The 19,635-nt window shown below is 38.9% G+C and overlaps 1 protein-coding gene across 1 annotated transcript in view; it reads left to right on the top strand.

Moving 5' to 3' along the window:
• HYDIN (HYDIN axonemal central pair apparatus protein) overlaps nucleotides 1–19,635 on the top strand; it is a 263,378-nt gene that overhangs the window by 55,162 nt on the left and 188,581 nt on the right. Inside the window, 2 exon segments of the mRNA XM_049786325.1 lie at nucleotides 3,861–4,062; nucleotides 10,621–10,804. Coding sequence (XP_049642282.1) covers nucleotides 3,861–4,062; nucleotides 10,621–10,804 — 386 coding nt within the window.

Raw genomic sequence — 19,635 nt, forward strand, 5'->3', positions numbered from 1 at the left:
TTATGTTGGATCCACCTCAATGTGTTGAACATTTTGTTCATCTGTTGGATTTTATGGATAACTAAACATGATAGACTCAATGTCAGTTGTTACTTTTTTTTTTTTTTTTTTTTTTTGGTTTTTGGGCCACACCCGGTAACGCTCAGGGGTTATCCTGGCTATGTTCTCAGAAGTTGCTCCTGGCTTCTTGGGGGGACCATATGGAATGCCGGGGGATCGAACCGCGGTCCGTCCAAGGCTAGCGCAGGCAAGGCAGGCACCTTACCTTTAGCGCCACCGCCCGGCCCCCAGTTGTTACTCTTTCCTGATCTAATAATGCCCATGCCTTAACTTCTCAGAGGAGCTGTAATGGGTACATTTTTATGCTGTTGTTACATTCTCCTCCATACTATCCATAAGCTATGTGCTTTTGTCCCTTGCACTTAATGTAAACTTATATAAGTGCTTCCCTATGATATAAATCATTTAGTACCTAAATTTTTAAAATTCAGCATTTTTCAATTTTAAATACAGATCTCTAGTGCTGATTCATTTTAACTGATGTATCACACTCTACCAGGTGCAAAGTACCCCGTATTATCTTTCTCCTGTTGAATACTAGGATGTTCCTTGTTTTTTATTGTTAAACAATGCAGCTGTGCATATGCCAGTATGTGTCTTCTTTTACTTAGCTGTGTGGGATTTCCTTTAGGAATAAAGAACTGGGAGAGCAACTGTCAAGGTTTGGGATAAATAAAACTAAAATTATACTGAATACTAAATTAATTAGTCAATTTGTGCTTCTATTTAAAAATTATCATTTTTACACATTTCTGGAAATATATTACTGAAATTAACATAAGCAAACTTATGATGTTTATGAAATAGGATTTTATTTTATATTTCTCTAGTTATTAGTCAAGCAGTTTTGCATGTTTACTGTAAGCCTTATCAGCTTTCTATATTAAAATTTAGAATGAGAATGTATGCATATTTAAAACTTATAGTCATATTCTAAAATTTCAATTCAACTCTTATATTAAAAAGTATTTTTTCTACCCTGACTCATTCACCCCACCTCACTCTCATTTTATTGGCATCTTATCTATCTTTCCCATGTTAGTAATGTATAATTTTATTCTCTCTTCTTCCCAAAATACAGTTTACTCTGTAAATTGTCCCCAATCTTGCTTTATTCATTTAAATTCTATATACCCAAAAGGTCTTCCCATATTTACTATATACTTTTTAATTATCTGCACAGCATCCTACTCTATTATGGTTATAAAATTTTCATCTTTATTTAAAAATATTGAATCTCTGTGAATTACAAAGTTATTCAAGATTGAGTTTCAGGCATACAGTGTTCCAACACCAATCCCTTCACCAGTGTCCACTTCCTTTCACCAATTACCTGGTTTTCCTCCTACTCCCAGCCTGCCTCTATGACAGGCACTATTTTCTTTTCCTTTTTTTTGCCCCCCAGATTTTAGGCACTTTGGTTCACAGTAGTTACTGATAGGTTATCTTGCATGTATGCCACTTTACCTCCTTTCAGCATCTAGTCCTGACCCAGAGTTCCTATTGCTTTTGGGCATACTTTTACATGGAACACGGACTAACAATCACTCCAACATGGCGCTACAGTACTGTAAGATTTCAATGGGTACAGTCCTATGCAAATGAAAGATTCGCCACTCACACCACCAATCTCAGCCCCATCACTCTGTTCAAATGACCTCCTTTTCCCAGTTTTTTTGTTTGTTTTTTTTTCGGCCACACCCGTTTGATGCTCAGGGGTTACTCCTGGCTAAGTGGCTCAGAAATTGCCCCTGGCTTGGGGGGGCCATATGGGATACTGGGGGATAGAACCGTGGTCCTTCCTTGGTTAGCGCTTGCAAGGCAGACACCTTACCTCTAGCACCACCTCACCGGCCTCCTCTTCCCAGCTTTCCCACCCGTTCCCTCCAACTTGTGTTCCCAGTTCATATGCTTTAGTTATTCGTATTATCCATATGAGTGAAACCATGTGGTACTTGTCTTCCTGATTTACCTCATTTAGCTCGAGTGTCATTTATCTTGTCACAAAAGGTATAGCTTCATATTTGATCATTTGTTAACAACTGAGTAGTATTCCATTGAGTACATATAACATAAAAATTTTAATACAGTATAGCAACTCTTATCTTTTTCTTTGGTGCTGTCTTTAAACATTTAACTCTAGCCTTTTACTAAGAATATGTTTCTCTTACTATCTGATATGAATTTTTATATTCATAATGTACATGGATCATGTACTTTTATTATATAACCATCCTTTATCTTTTGATTGTTGAGTTCAGATCATTCACATTTAAAGTAATTATTCATAATTGGGGCTTAGTTACTGTCATTCTGTCCTTTTTCAAGTTGTTTTATTTCTTTAACTTTATTTAAATATCAAGGTTTACAGTTATTCATAAGACAGTTGTTTTAGGCATTCAGTGTTCCAGCACCAATCTCACCACCATAGTGATCTTCTCTCCACCACTGTCCTCATTTTCCCAACTGCTCTCCAAGCCTGTCTCATGGGCAAGCACAAAATAACTTATTTTTTATTGCTTGGATGCCTTTATGTTGCATTTTTTTCCTTAAAATATTTGTTTGTTTTCTTTACTGTTGACCTTTTAATGATTTTACAATGAAGGTGTCTTGATGTAGGTCCTTTTGTACTTAGAACTTGGGTGTCCTCTCAACTTCTCATAGCTTCTCCAGTAAGTTGCTTTCTTAGGTTTGGTAGTTCTCAGTCATTATTTCCATAAAAAGGCATTTTGCCCCCCTCATACACACACACACACACACACACACCTCCCTTCTGGTACACCCATTATTCTTACATTTCCTCTTCAAAAGGAGACTAATACTTATCAAAGGGTTTCTTCATTTTTCTTTAAACTTTGGGAAAAGTTTTGCTGTACTCAAAGAGTTAGGACTTAAATAACATTTGTACTATATAAAGAGCAATTAGTATACTAAAAGGCTGCTTAGTCTACACAGTGGTGAAGTAGAAATGTTTGCCAAGAGATAAGCTGCTAATGATTATACTTTCTGAATTTAGATTAAAATGTTAGCACTGCAGACCACCAGAGAAGTAATAGTATTTAAATATTTTTTTCTCCTTTGATGTCTTAGTGAAGCTTCTGTGACATTGCAGAAATTAGCTAGAACATAGTTCATAATAGGTTTGTATCTGCTCAGAAGAGTCTGCAATTTTAATTCTAGAATCATGGAACTTAAATTATCATGGTGAATAAAGGTGTTCTTATATATTTGCACATAATTTTACCTTTATTTTTATTTTCTATGTAATAATACCCATAATTTACAAGTGTGTTTTAAATATTTACTGTTTTAATTGTCATGCTATAGAGACGTGGTTCTTTTAAGATAGTTTTTATTAATGAAGTTGTTCAATATTCCTTTCTGATTCCCTTTCATTCTCTCATGTTGAATATATTCCACTGGATATATTTGGTACCGTTACTTTCAGGAACAAATGCAGCTCATGATTAAGATAAAGAGGGGCATAAATATGGTTGAAATGCACAGCTCAGGTGACCTGGTCAGACTGTAGGATTTGCTCTATTACAAAGAAGAAAAATCTCACCATACCCATCACAGCAATTCATATTTTATGCATTTTAATTGGTGATAAATAAAATAGCTTGATGTTCTATAATTGCAGAACTAAATTCTCTCTGGTCATGTCTCATCTTTGAATTAGGAAAATGAAAAAAGCGAGCAATTCATTTTTGTGCATTTTCCCTTTTTACAGTTTAAAAAATATGTAGCATCATTCTAGAATTAATCTCACAGTGTGTTTATAATTTATTAATTCCTAGGTGAAGAGGTATTTGTGTCTTTGTATGGAGCTGCCATAGACATGAACATAAGGCTGGACAAGAATTCCTTGATAGTTGAGAAAACCTACATATCTCTGGCGAACCAACGAATTATAACCATTCACAACCGCAGTAAAATCATTGCCCATTTCCAGTGGAAAATGTTTGCAACTCAGGAAGATGAGGAAAGAGAAAAGCATAGGTTTGTAAGGGGGAAAAATCACTTGTATTCTGTGATTTAGGGGAATACAAAATTCAGTCACTAGGAAAAAAAATGATGACTTTTGTGGTAAATTAACCCAAATGATGTCATATTTTTATAACTTGGTTCCAGTATGTATGATGCCCTTTTGAAAAAGTTCCCTGAGGGGCCGGGCGGTGGCGCTGGAGGTATTGTGCCTGCCTTACCTGCGCTAGCCTAGGAGACGGACCGCGGTTCGATCCCCCGGCGTCCCATATGGTCCCCCAAGCCAGGAGCGACTTCTGAGCGCATAGCCAGGAGTAACCCCTGAGCGTTACCGGGTGTGGCCCAAAAAACAAAAAAAAAAAAAAAAAAAGAAAAAGTTCCCTGAAAGAACTAGAGCTAAACTAATTGCTTAGAATGTTGTCAACCCTCAACTAATCTTAACCTGTTTTCTTTTTATCTTTTTTTTTTATAGCTAAACCCTTAGATTTTAAAGACCCATTATATCATTCCTTACTCTTTTCTCAAAACAAATCTACATGTCTGAACTTCTTATAACCTCAGCCAGATTAATCAAATTTTATAGTTTCTAAAAATAATCTCTTTTGAATTGGGATCAATGTGATTTTTTTAGTGAAAAGATATTTTCAGAAAATATGAAAAATGAAGAAAAAATAGAATTTTGATATAATAGCTTTTATATTCTCAGTTTTAGCATTATTGCTCAGTCCCTGCTAACCATCTAATTTAATAACATTTTTTTTGTTTGGTATCCTTAATCTTCTACTTATAAAAAGGCTAATTTAAGCGATGGAGAATGTTCATAAAATGGAAGACCAAACTCTTTTTAACTAATCTCATCACTGTCAAATTTTGATTATTTCTATTTGACTGAAGCTATCCTCACTACTTTTAAATTCCATTTTCTTTTTCATCCTCTTCTATTCGCCCTGAATTAGCACTTTCACCGCTTTTATTGGAATTTATTTCAACCTTTTTTATTTGCCTCTCCATTTTCATTAAAGATTAGCCCTGGGAAGCTTCAAGGCTTTGTTTAAAAGCAAGTTAGCATGTGATAAAAATAAAAGTCTTAGGTCCATGGAAACCAGGCAGCAATCCCACGGTGCTGGGTCCCTAATTGAATAAGAAGGAACTGTGACAATGACAGGACAGAGTGGACGAGCAGCTTTATTATCCAGACAATGAGCTTTAATCACTGGATTGCCACTGTGCCATCTTTAAAAAGTGAGGAAAGACAAGACTTCCTGCTTAAAAACTTCATTTTGCCTCCTGACATAGAAATATCAGGAGTTTTAAAGAGGAAAGAAGCTGCTTGTCACTGCTCATTTGATCTTGATTTCTCCAACCAATATATATGTCCATAGATCAGAATGTCCCAGTACATTGCAGGAGAAAAAGAAGAAAGAGAGAGAAAGAGAAAGAAAGGTCCCTGTAAGGAAAGAACAGAAAAACAGCATTTTCCTTAATGTGTGTCCCGTGGCCTACTCTTCTGAGAAGAATGAGCACTCTTTCATTTCAGCCATGTCTGAGTGTTGGCTGTTCAGGCCCTGATTTATGATATGTCGGTGTACACAGAACATGCTTAAGGAATTAAGTTTAGCAGGAAACTCAAGAAAAATCTAGGCCCATTGCTCTCAGATACTAAAGGCAGCAAGACTGTCATTTCGACCTTTATGTCTGGGTATGCTTTCACCTCCTCACCTGCTCACACTCATACTTAACCCCTCTTTTTCCCATCATCCTGAGTTTTCCCTGGATTGGAAGCAAGGGGGTAGAAGGGTGGGAAACACATAGCAACCAACAGGAAACCTACACTCTATCATGGCTTGGTGACAGTAAGGAGAAGGCTCCCTACAGCGTTTCTGGGCAAAAAAAATTCATAGCCACTTAGTCTGCTCCCTTATTTGATCAGGGTGTGCTCTATCTCTTTTTCTCTCTCTCTCTTTCTCTCTCTCTCTCTCCCTCTCTCCTTTCCTCTCTCTCCCTCTCTCTCCCCTCTTTCTCTGCCTCTCTCACTCTCTCTTCCCCCTCCTTCTCCTTCTATCCCCCTGCATCCCACTCTCTCCTCTCCTCCCTCCTTTCCTTCCCCCTCAGCCAGGAATGTCACAACTTTTATATAGCCTTGAAATTTTGTCCAGAATTTCACTGGCTGAGACATGGTCATCCTTTAGAAAAGCAAGGCAAACTTCAATTTTTTTTTTTGTTTGTTTGTTTTTGGGTCACACCCGGCAGTGCTCAGGGGTTACTCCTGGCTCAGAAATCGCTCCTGACAGGCTTGGGGGACCATATGGGATGCCAGGATTCGAACCATCGTCCTTCTGCATGCAAGACAAATGCCCTACCTCCATGCTATCTCTCCTCAAAATGCATATTCTTAACAGCATGTGGAGTTCTTGCTCCTGGAGAACTGGCTCCCTGGAGGTGTTGGCATGCTTACTAGGGGTGTAAGACCCTTTTTCCTCTGTATCATGACCCCTGGAATTGAATCTCAGAAATCACCCATGGTAAATAAAACAGAATGCTCATTGGGATCTTGCCTGTGGGCAAAGAACTGCTCTTCCCTACCACGCAGTGAGGTCTTTAGCTAATAGGATTAATCTTTGCCCCCAGCAAAGCCAACACATATAGTTAGATTTTGTGTTTTGTTTAGGAGCATTATCCAGCAGGCTTACTCTGGTTCTGTGCTCAGAGCTTGCTCTTGCTGTTGCTCTGGTGGCCATATGCATTGCTGTAGATTGAACCCTGGCCAACAAGGTCATAACCCCAGTACTATCTCTTCAGCCCTAGCTTTAACTCACCTAGGCACCATGGTAAACAAATAATTCCTTTCATTTCTCTTCAGTAGTCTCTGTTGTTAAGGACAGAAAAGTTTAATTTTGGTCTTAAACTTGGAACAGAGAGGATCAATTTTAAATGGATTTTCATGTACTCTTTTAAAGACCAATGTCTCCCAAGGACTGTAGATGTGCAACTTTGACATTGGAGTAGGAAAAAGCCCTGGCACTATATGGTCCCTGGCTACCACCAGGAATAATTCTAGACATATACCCTTAGTACTGCAGGTGTGGCCCCAAAACAATGGTTAACAACAATAAAATTTCATATAGAATTGTGGGTAAGATTCAGACTATTCTAAAGGCCTCCATCCAAAAGGACTGAAATGACCCAAAAGCTACTTGGATAATGCAAAAAGCTTTAACAGATGTCCTCCAGACCCTCCTGGGGTCATAATTTCCTGTCTTCTGGCCTCTTGGGGAAGGAGCTGAGCAAAATTCGGCCCTTGTTTCTCCCTGGGAAGGCCTTTTAGCCCCTTACCAGGACCCGGAAGTTTGATTTCTTTCTGGCAGTTCTTCAGTTTCTTCCACTCCAGCTACTGGAGCAGGTCTGTGCCAGCCTGAAGCTGCATGTCCATAGTCGAGGGCCTCAGGCTAATATCCAGCTCCAATTGCTGGCAGTGATGAGGCCATGCCCCTAGGAAGATTTCTGGGTTTTTCATTGCTTTCTTCCCAGCCACCCCACTCTAGCCCTCAGCTTTTTTATATGTGTGTGTGTGTGTGTGTGTGTGTGTGTGTATTTTGTACATTTGGCATCCAATATAGACATATTTTTAAAAATAATATTACTGTTTAGGACTCTCCTTGATATTTTTATGGGGCCTGTGGAGAGATTAATTTAATCAAAAATGGAGGTTGCATTTATCCCTCCTTTATTTCTCTACCTTATCTTGAGGGGCTATAAAACTGCCTATTAGCTTCTTTCATACTCTTTTTCATCAGAGTTTATGATAGCCAGAGAATTGACATGGGTTTCTAAGGATTTCTGCTCCTCATTTCTCTATCAAGATCTAGGCCATTGACTTAATACCAAATGGTATGTAATTCTATATGTTCTCTGTATTAGATTTCCATGAATCCTTGAATATAGCAACCAGTTTGGTTTTGTTCTACAACATTTGGGTGTCAAGAACCATAAGATTCTGTAAACAGATCATTTAAATTGACTTTGAGACTTTACCTGGATAACAATCCATTTAAACTCACTTGTGAAAAGGGTGTGTGTGTGTGTGTGTGTGTGTGTGTGTGTGTGTGTGTGTGTGTGTGTGTCTTGCCTAGCATCATAAAGAAGCTGAAGACTTGAAATGGTTCATAGCAGTTACCCCAGAGCTCTTCAGAGTTGAGGCCCACATAGTTCATTTGTAGGTGAACAGCCTCCTCCTACCTCCAGAGTGCAGTGTGGATAGGGGCCTTGCTCCCAAAGTGAAGGTTTGCTCTTGTCGAATGCTTTTCTCAGCAGAGTTACAAAGGAGCAGGCCTCAGCATCCAGGGAACTAACATTACTGTCCAATGCATTGCTCTACACAATGACTATCATCCAGAAGCCAAGCGATACTGGATGCCTGCAGGTGACAGACAAACCACTGGAGAAATAGGCAGCTTTGTGATTTTTCTGAGATAGAGGCAGGAATATATCTGATGAACAGTCTTGTCATCTATAAGTCGGCCTCCATGGCAGAACAGTCAACTGAGGAAAGAAAAGACTATATTGGAGCCAGCACATTGTTAGACTTTTAGCCATGGCTTTGATTCTCTATCAAGGAGACAATTGGTTGCACCCTTGCTGTTACTATGTCTGTTACTATGTGATAATGCCAGAAGCACAGGAGAGAAAAAGCAGCTGGCGGGGTGGAGATGAAGGAGTGTTTTATTGTTCTCTTTTGGGGCAACATAATTCTACTTATCAGATCACAGAACATTAGCATCCTTGTTCCACATCAAACTTTTTCACCTGATTCCCATTATTCTCCTTAAACAAATCTAATGTGTTAGACTCTTTAATTTTTCATTTACTTAAAGAAATTGCATCCCATAGTTGACATAACTGATCATAAAAAGAGCTATTGCAATGATTGAGAATCGAACCCAGGCCTCCCACATGGCAGGTGAGACTTCTACCACTGAACCACCAATGCCCGATTGTTTTTGACTTTTTTATTTGTTTTATCAGACCCTAAAACTCTTACATCAAATGGATTTACATTTGCGACTATTTTTGCTTGGACTCCGATGAACATCTTTGTAGCTGTGACTGTTTATGTCTATGATTGTTTCTTCAAAGATGTATTTCTGAAGGTAGAGAGGTGTCATGAAATTCCACTCATGAGCTGGAGAGATAGTAGTACAGTGGGTAGGGTATTTGCCTCACACATCTTGCTCATCATGGAAACCTCAGTTCTGTGATCAGAATCTGAGGATTTGTTTCTGTTAGCTTTTGTCTCCTCCCTTGCTTTATTTCTTTATGTGCCACATTTGAGTAAGGCCATCAAGTATCCCTCTCTTGATCTTCATGTAGGATATGACATCCTACTTATGTAATATGACTACATACTACAGACTCATTTTTTCCCAACTTCCTATGCATATGACTAAAGGACCTTGAATGTTAAGGTTATTTAAAAGTTCCTTGATATCAGGGAGCATATGCTTTGCATGAGTCAGTTGAAAAACAGTTGGCTTTTTCTACCTAGAACACAGGAAATCTCTAGTCCCAGCTCTCATTTATAAGTCACACTGATCAATGATTTCTCTCTTACCACTGACACAGCTAGAATCATACTACAGAAATGGTTAAATATACAGGAAGGGGGCCAGAGCAATAGCACAGTGGTAGGAAATTTGCCTTGCATGCAGCTAATCTAGGGTGGATGGTGGTTAGAATCCCAGCATCCCATATGGTCCCCCAAGCCAGGAACAATTTTTGAATGCATAGCCAGGAGTAACCCCTGAGCATCACTGGGTGATGTTCAGGAAGGAGAGACAACTCAGCCTTCAAAGTTGGGGTGAAGTAGTCAATACAGCAGTCATGTGGACACAGTTCAGAGAGGAAAACCAAACTGCTCTTCTGCTGCATTGTGGTGGATATTGAGAACTAGGAAAAGAAAGAGAAACTTCTTACGATGTTGTTTAGAGTGTATGTGAGCTCAACACCTTGATCACATCATCACAAGGAAAAACTCTTGCTATCTCTATTTTTGAGGTTCAAGTGCTAAAACTTATAGTAACTCCATCAGCCATAGGACTAGTCAATAGTAGAATCAGTATCTCAACCTGAATCTTGCTGATCTCAGTTTCTATTTTCTAGGTAAGTAACAGCTAAAGAGAACTAAAGCAAAACAAAAAAACAAGATACAAATTTATTCTTGAAGTGTTGAGGTACACAGAGAGGGTATATGTTAAGTATTTTATTTTAAAAATTGCATTCTAAACTTGCCTTGTAAAACAAAGCCACATGGAATTTTAAAAATGGCTAAGGTAATAGAAGGGCTTAAGAGTAAACAATGGAAATTATGAATAGGCAGCCTAGGAGGACTTTGCCAATGAAGTCGCTAACAGTGAGCACACCAAGACAAGAGAGGATAAGGTGCAAAGTTTTCCAGCCAGTAGGTTACAAACTTAAGGCAAGGAAAGATGGACAAGAGTACTTTCAGGCAAAATACCCAGATGGGAGGACCTCAACAGAATTATTCATGGGAATACCAATGTCCTGTATTTTCTTTAGAGTCTGTGATAATCTGACCCAAGAAGAACAAGTAGAAGCCGATGAGTTTCTTAAAGAGTGCAACGTTGATCCTTCACTGCGGGAACGTCTTTCCATTCTCTCCCGCACCTTCGAGAATCAGAGAAGGCAGGTTCAGACAGACAGCATGCTCTTCTTAAGTGGCATTTTCACCATTGAACCCTTGGTGAGTTGCATACAGTCCGCTCTTTCGATTAACGTAAGTGGATGTACTAGGCTTATTTTTGCTGAAGTAGATACACTGAGTCCTAAAGCATAAGGATTACATTTGAAAAGTTTTGTTTGTTTGTTAAGAGAAATGGTCATGGTCTAGTGGTAACTACACTCTTACAGCCCATTCTTGGTCCACACTTTCTACACGCCAGTCACTGAATTAAACACTCCAGATTCAGTACCCAATCTATCTCAATGGGTCTCTTAATAACAGTCTTATTAGATACAATATCAGGTCCTTATTCTACACCTGAGGAAATTAAAAGAGAGAAATTCAATAACTTGTTTAAGGTCTATTTGCATGCATAGTTTATCATTGATTAGCCTAAATTAGAAATTTTCAACTCTTATACTATTGACATATGGGATTAGATAATTCTTTGTTCTGGCCATTCGAGTATATTTAGAAGCATCTTAACCTCTACCCTCCAGATGTTTTTATTATCAAAACTGTCTCTGGATATTGCCAACCATCTCTGAGTAGGCAAAGTCACCCTGGCTGAGACCTGCTTTGTCCTTAATTCACTCAGTAAGTACTTATTGATTACATATTCTTTGTCAGGTACTAGATGTCCCAGGCATTGATGAACAGAAAAGGCCTAGGCCTGCTATCTGTTTCGTGAGAACACTAGAGTGGTTTGGTTTTTTTCTGACTCAGCCAATCAACTTTTGACTTTTCTGCTCTGCTGTCTCATGATAAAAGTAGCTAGAACCTTCTATATTTACTGTCTGCTAGGATTAGGAATTGCTTCATGCCTAGGCAGCAGAGTGTGATGTGAGGATCAAGATAGATAAAAGAAGATTCACGAGAGCACACAGCAACTTAGAGCTGCTAAAAATGTTGCCTTTTTGGCCAGTTGGACAGTGTAGGAGAAGGCATGGACATAGGGACATAGTGGAATATAGGCTCACTCATGGGAAATACCACTGACTTATGTAGACCTGTTTTACTTTTTATGTTTTGTTTTGGGGTCACAACTAGCACTCAGGAGTTACTCCTGGCTCTTCACTCAGAAATTACTCCTGGCAGACTTGGGGACCATTTCAGATGCCAAGGATCAAACCTGGATTGACTGCATCAAGGCAAACACCATACCCGCTGTGCTATTGCTCCAGCCCCAGACTTATTTTTCTTAAGGCTATATAATACATGTTGTCATTAAATGATATAATGGAATATTTAATATAAAGGATAGAATATATAAATGGGATTCCATGTCTCCAGAAACTTTAGAAATAATGGGTTCTAATATTATTTAAAAGGTCTCTTTGGGGGGCCAGAGAGATAGCCTGGAGGTAAGGCATCTGCCTTCCATGCAGAAGGATGGTGGTTTGAATCCCAGCATCCCATATGGTCCCCCGTGCCTGCCAGGGGCAATTTCTGAGTGTGGAGCCAGGAGTAACCCCTGAGCGCAGCCAGGTGTGACCCAAAACCCAAATAAATAAATAAATAAATAAATAAATAAATAAATAAATAAATAAATAAATAAATAAAAGGCCTCTTGGCTTTAGAAGAATGTGCTTGGCATATCCAGAGAGACAGTCACATAAATTCCTAGGAAGGAGGATCTTTCCACCTGGAGAGAAAGTATCTATTGTAACTAATGTTTTCTGAGACTTGTTGTGTCACACTTGAAAACAATTAGCATATTACTTCAGAGTTAAACTGGTTCCCGTGATATGAGAGACAAAAGAAAACTTCTTAGGTAGAACATGGGACATGTAGTATGGAACTTGGGAATAACAGAGTTGAAGATGTGCAAAGCAGTGTTAATTCAGAGTTCCTTGAGTGAATCCACTTGCTTGAAATAAATAGAAAATCAGATTCAGTGTCAAGTCTGAATTTTCTGTCTTATTACAGACATGGTGTTAGGTGGAAGGATTTTCTGACCAGCAAGAAATTAAATTAAGAAGAATGTGTAGTATTAAATGGCCAAAAGGCACATGAAAAAAATGTTCCACACATTATAATTATCAGGGAAATGCAAATCACAATAATTAGGTGCCATCTCATGCCACAGAGACTGGTACACAACACAAATAACAAAAACAATCAGTGCTGAAGGAGATGTGGAGAGAAATACTCATTCACTGCTAGTGGGAATGCCATCTAGTCCAGTCTTTATGGAAAACAATATGGCGATTCCTCAAAATAATAGAAATTGAACTACCATATGATCCAGCTATACCACTCCTAGGGATATATACTTGGAACACAAAAACACAAAAGAAATATGCTCTCTGCACACCTATATTCATTAATTACAATAGCCAGAATCTGGAAACAACCCAGATATCCTTCAACAAATGAATGAGTAAAGAAACTGTGGTCCATGTACACAATGGAATACTATGCAGTTGTCAGGAGAGATGAAGTCATACATTTTTTCTATTCATGGATGGACCTGGAAACTATTACGCTGAATGAAATAATCAGAAGGAGAGAGATAGACACAGAATAGTCTCACTCATCTATGAGATTTGAGGTGAAAAAGACATTATTGTAATAATACTCAGAGATAATAGAGATGAAGGCTGGAAGGACTGGTCCATGACATGAAGCTTACCACAAAGAGTGGTGAGTGTAGATAGAGAAATAACTACACTAACAACTATCATGACAATGGTAATGAGTGAGAGAAGTAGAATACCTGTCCCAAATACAGGCAGGGGGTTGGGGAGGAAGGAAATGGGAGGCATTTCTGGTGGGAATGTTGCACTGGTGAAGGAGGTTGTTCTTTTTATAACTGAAACCCAACTACAAACATGTTTGTAACCACAGAGCTTAAATAAAGATATTAGTTTTAAAAAAAAGAATGTGTCATATTGAAAGACTAGGACAGTTCCCAAAGGTACAAATAAGACCATCTCAGATATGTTTAAAGGGTCAGCAAAGCATTCCAAAACTTGAGTGAAGAAGTGGCTAAACTGGGCAAAGGTGGAACCAGCTATTTGAGTCCCTGTCATGCCAGTGAAGTTCTGGAGAAGAATCATCCAAGGGTCTTCTGGCTAGCATGAAATACAGGTTCATACAGGCTTACTGGCCTTCTTCATATTTCCTTCTGGGAGTGGATGGGGTCTCAGGCATTGGTGCTCAGTGGCAGGTAGTAGGCACAGAAGTAAGGTGGAATCCTTATGGATCCAATTCAGGAAAAGAAGGATAATGGTTTGTAGTGTTAAATAATTAGCGATGGAGCTGGATAGAGGTGGAGGATGGATAGATGAATATTTTTCTGCCATCCCAGGCCACGTGGTTCCACAATCCCCATTCAGTTGGCGGGTCCCAGGCTTAGGTGAAAGGCGGAATCAGACTCATCCAGAGACAGGCATCAGGAAGCATCAACTTTATTCATGCCCTATCCACCACATGTGCGACCTATATCATAACCTTTTAAGCAATTAGTCATTCTTAGCTAGCCCTGCATCTTAACTTCTTTCAGCCATCTTCCCTTTGACCTCCATGCTGGCCAAAGACCAAAAGCAAAAAGGGAGTCTAATCCCCTGGGTCAAAGGCCTTATATAACCTTCCAAGACCACTCCCCAGAATGGGAGAGGTCTTGCAGGTAAGGTTACACGTAATATCTGGTTCCCAAGACCCCTCCCAGAAATGGGCGGGTCTCAGGTAGCTACACTTAAATCCAGGGTGGAGTTACAATGGTTGACTCATTTTCTTTTCTTCATACTCTGCCAGAACTCAAAGCATTTTAATGCAGATGTAGGTGTGACAAATATGACATTTGATATAATCCTTCATATTTTGTACTTTGAAAAGAGTCCAGTTCAGATCCAGATAGAAACTGGATTTTCTTATAATTTGGCATTTTAGAGCTGTAGAGATAGTATGTGGGTAGGGTGCTTGCCTTGCACATGGCCAACTCATGCTCAATCTTCAGGATCCCATATGGTCCCTTGAACCCCATCAGGAGTGATTCCTGAGTACAAAGCTAGAATTAAGCACTGAGCACCACCAATTGTGACCCCAAAACAATAACATAAAAAAGCATAATTTAATTATTAGAAAGAAAAAATTTTCTTTAAATAGTATTATACATAAACAGTGTCTTTAAATTAATGACACTAATTTTATTTAAATTGGGTGGAACATACTTGAAATAAATACCAGATAATATTGACTTAGTACATAAGGGTTCTTTATAGAATTTGTAATGGTTTTGTCTTTTCTCTGCACCATTTTGGCTTTCATCTCATAAATACTCATTAACTTGTTCTTGACAATTTCTGCCAAATAAAAAATGAAGGCATGAAATTTCCCTCAAGTCTTTCTAAAGTTATTCTCGTTAAAACAGTGGAACTCAGTGGCGGTTATTGTGAATTATTTATTGATGTTAAATCTTCTTTACCCCCTGCTTGAAGATCCTGATGGATTTGGTGAAATGCTGTTCTTATACATGAGTGCAGTATAATCTTAATTTGAAGTCATATTTGAAAGTATGTGATGGTAAAATTCTTCCATTCATTAATTCCTCGACCCAAATGTGAACTCGAAGTGTTTTTCACTGTTTCTATAGTAATTTGGGGTTAGGGAATTGTGAAAGGATTAATAGAAGAGCAGAGATGGGGGCTAAATACTGGAGAAAGGGTAGGGTTTAATCTCATGGAAAGGAAGGAGAAGGCAAACTGTTTTTTGTAGCAGAAATTACAGAAACAAAGGAAAGAAATACTATTTGGTTTGTGGCATAGTTAATAGGAATGTGTGAGAAGACAGTCTGAAATAGGCAGTCATGGAAAATCGAAGAAATGTGATTGGGAAGGAGAGTAGAAGAAATTCAGGCTGTCTGGTCAATCTGTTGTACTGTAGCCTCCAGACTCTCATCTCTTCACAGTACATTTCAAGGTCTGTATTGGAGGTGTGACCATGAGTGTTTCTTGATAAAAAAAAATATTTTGTAGTTAAAGGAGTTTGGCTAATATTGGTCCAAGAAAAGGGGATTCTTTAAGAGGCAGAAACAACATTTCCCCTGATCAAAGTCTCAGCCCCCAAGCAGCATGCTGAGGATATCAGCCTGATGCAAGGTAGAGCAGGAGCCTGGTAGATCCAGGAGGACTTTAAAGATATTCTTGGTAGTACATGTTGGTCATCTTGGAGGAGCGTAGACAGTGAGAAATTCAGGGAAGTATAGGAAGTGTCACAAAGATTGATATCTTTCCTTGCAAGTCCAGAGTGATATATGAGGGAGACCCCGACTCACAATAGCCATCATGGTCAAAAAGCAAAGGAGATGGCAGATGCATGAGATCTCCAAAGGAAAAAACATAGAAATTGTCCAGTCACTGAGGCTGAGATATGGTGTCCTCTCAGATCTGAGCTAGAGTCACAAGGGAAATGATGATGTCCTTGATAGAAACCAGCAAGTCAGGAGTTTAGGGTTGAATTCCTAGTTTTGCTAAAAGCAGCTGTGACTTTCAAGAGAAACCACTCTGCTATGGCTTCAGTTGCCTTGTTACAATACAGTGACATTTTATAAAGTAAAGTAAGGCACCTTTCTCCTTTTTAGTTCTTTAGTTGTAATTTTCCAGTTTGAGAACAGGCTTAGAAACCCTTATTTTAGAAGCACCTTATTTTCACAGGAGAAAATAAAACTGATATCTAGTACCAGACCCAGTACATGGATGGCTGGGAGTAGGAGGAAGAAGGGGTATAAGTTAATGATGATTACTTTGATTCTGAACAGGTTAAACTGAGATATCAATAGAAGTCCAAAATGTTTTAGAAGGGCCAGAGAGATAGTAATTCTTGCCTTCCATGCAGCTGAGCCCAGATCAGTACCCTAACACCACAGGGTCCCTAAGCACTGTCCGTGAGCTAAGAGTTGTCCTCAAACACCATTGAGCTTTTCCTGCTCCCACATGTTTTGGAAATGCAGTATTAAATTTGTGGGAGGGGAACTAGGGTCTAAGAAAGATTTGTGAGTATCCTACAGAGACAGTTTTGTTTGGTTGGTTGGTTTTTATTTGGGGACTAACTCCTGACTTGTGCTCAACGATCCATTCTGGCTACCATAAAGATGCTGGGATCAAACCTGAGTTGGCTGTGTGTGAGCCAACTTGTACTATCTATCCTGCCCCTAAAGAGGTCTTAACTGAAGTAATACCAAGCAGATGGGCACTCTAAGAGAAGAGCCAAGAAGGAACATTTGCAGAAGCTCAGTAACATTGTCTGCCTGAAGCATAAATACTAATTCTAATGCAAGCCATGTTACTGTATGTATAAAAACAAACCAGCCAATGAGAGTGATACCATCCACTCTATGTGATTACTATCCTGTGGTGCCTGGCTCCTCACCATTTTTCACCAAAGGTTTCTTGGTCTTCTGCCACATGGTTATTTAATTTCTGACAGCTGACTTTACATTTAGTCACTATTTTTTATTAGGGCATGATTTTTTTTAATTAGCTTCTTAATACAAATTGAGTTTGCAGAAGAAGAAGCAGAGAAGTTTTAAATCAAAAACTATTACTTACTAACCTAACAATCAAGCTCTAACTTATACCCTCTTTTAAAAATGAAAATAAAATAAAAGAAAAAAAGGGGCCCAAAAGATCACCTTGCCTCTATACCATCTGCATCTATGATAAGGATCTTGTCCTCATTTCAGATTGAAAGTTAAAAATTATAAAGCTCCTGCCCTATAGATCCTGAAAAGTAACAAGTGATATTCTTATTTTCTCAAGTCTATGTTTCTGTATCTTGGGTCTCTAGACACATCTGCTAAAATCAAGGTTTGTTTAACCTTTGTATTCTCTTCATATTGAGTGTTTTGTGGGGATATTGTTTCTATTACAGAGGGTCCTTCAACTCAGAGTAAATAGTCTCAGTATCCAGAGATAAGACACCATCCCTAAATTTCCTGGAGGTGCTGATGGACTTGAATTTAAATTAAATTTCATTAGTAAAACAATGTGAGATGGAGTTCAACTCAATACTATACACTAGCATCTGGCCACCATTTGGTCATTGGTCACTGCCCTTGTCTTGACTCATTTCCTATTATCTTCATCTCAATGTTGCCATAAAGTTTAAAATGTGTTGTTGGGGGTGATGGGTGGGTCACACTTGTCTATGCTTATGACTTACCCCTGACTCTGTGCTCAAGGAGGGGAATCACTCCTGGTGGTGCTCAGGAGACCATATATGGTGCCAGGACTCAAATTGTGTTGCACATATATAAAGCAATTGTTTTACTCTCTGCGTTGTCTTTTGGCCCAGAAGTTGAAACTTGAAGAGTTGCAGTTAGTGTGTCTTGGGTGGTCCCAGAGTACAAGTAGGAGTCTATCTTTGGGAGCCCCCTGAGGTATTTGTGAGTGTAGAAAGGGACCAAGTAAGGCTCAAGAGAAACCCTGGGAGATGGGAGTTCTAGGTAGACAGAACAATGGGTTTGGGGATATCTTTTTAGCTTGTCAATTTGTTGAAATTCTAATAATAAACATTATACTTGTTTTAGGTATAAAATCATGTGTTACATTAGCTATCACTTTGTATACCAAGTTCCTCATATATTAATTTTTAATATTAGCTTATAGTATTGATAAAATTAACTTAAAATATGCAATCCTTTAACTTTGGAAGCTACTGAGTTCTATAGAATAATGATCATTTCTCAAGCTACCTGCTTCCAGAGGGTTTTTACTCTGTCCTTTCAAAAAGGGATAAAACTACAAGATTGAGTCTATTGTACATGTTTTATGCCTTCAAGACAAGCAAGTAGAATTAACTGGTTTCAGAAATATAATATTCTGTTTTGCTAAGGTCTCTGGATGTAGATAGTCTCCTCCTACTATTTCCTCTGCTAAGGTTTCTTAGATTCCCTGAATGAGAGGAATTCAAAGGAAAAAAAATCCACAATTCTGAGAGTTGAGAGATAGACAGATAGCATAGAATTAGGCTTTCCACTTCTTCAGGCACCTAGATGTCCTCTGAGTGACCATAGTCCCACTGAGCTGGCCCAGCTGGCACAGGTCACACTTCCAAGATGAAGCAATTTTCTGAATGTTAAATACTTGATATGTTCCTCCCAGTAGAAAGGTGTATGACTTTAAAGGTATCCATGCAAACTGCCTTAGTTGATTGGCTGACATCGGCAAGGATGGTAGTCATTTCTGCTTCTGTTAGCAACTGCCTTTTCCATCAAAGCAAACTTTATCCAGTGTCCCTGGGGAAGCTTCAGCTTAATTTAACTAAGCCTTAAAAAAGAAAAGAAACTTGATCATTTCTTGATTACTGTATAAGTAATAGTAAACCATACTTTGACCTCACCTAAGCCACCCCCACCAAAAGCAGATGGTTCAGCAATTCAGACCTTGAAAGCCCAGCTCGAATTTAGTTGACTATATTTTTCCCAAATTGGCATAGCAGGTGAACTCAGCAGAAACAGGTTGGGCAGAAGCCCAGATGACTACCAAAGAGGACTATTCTAGCTCTTTCTTGCAAATCTCTCCTACTTCTCACAATTAGCTGTGAGTCACGTGGCAAACATGTGGAAGCTGAGTCCTTGGAAATGGACACCAGGAAGGAGAAAGGCACAAGGGGCTGATGCAAGCAAACTACCCCTGTGTGAATGGCTATCCCCTCTGGATGACTTTCTCGTTCTTCAGCTTCACTTCCATTCTTTTTCCTTGCACATCTTTGTGCTTGGCCAAACCCTTTGCCACTGGTGTTGAGACTATTGTATTGTGTTGAAGAATCGATGTAGGTGGAGGGAAAGTTTAAGGAACAACCAACCTCCTCAGGCTCTTTAAAAAAGGCTTCCTGTTTGAAAGAGCCCA

Source organism: Suncus etruscus, chromosome 14, assembly GCF_024139225.1.
Source record: "Suncus etruscus isolate mSunEtr1 chromosome 14, mSunEtr1.pri.cur, whole genome shotgun sequence".
In the NCBI taxonomy this organism is placed as follows: Eukaryota; Metazoa; Chordata; class Mammalia; order Eulipotyphla; family Soricidae; genus Suncus; species Suncus etruscus.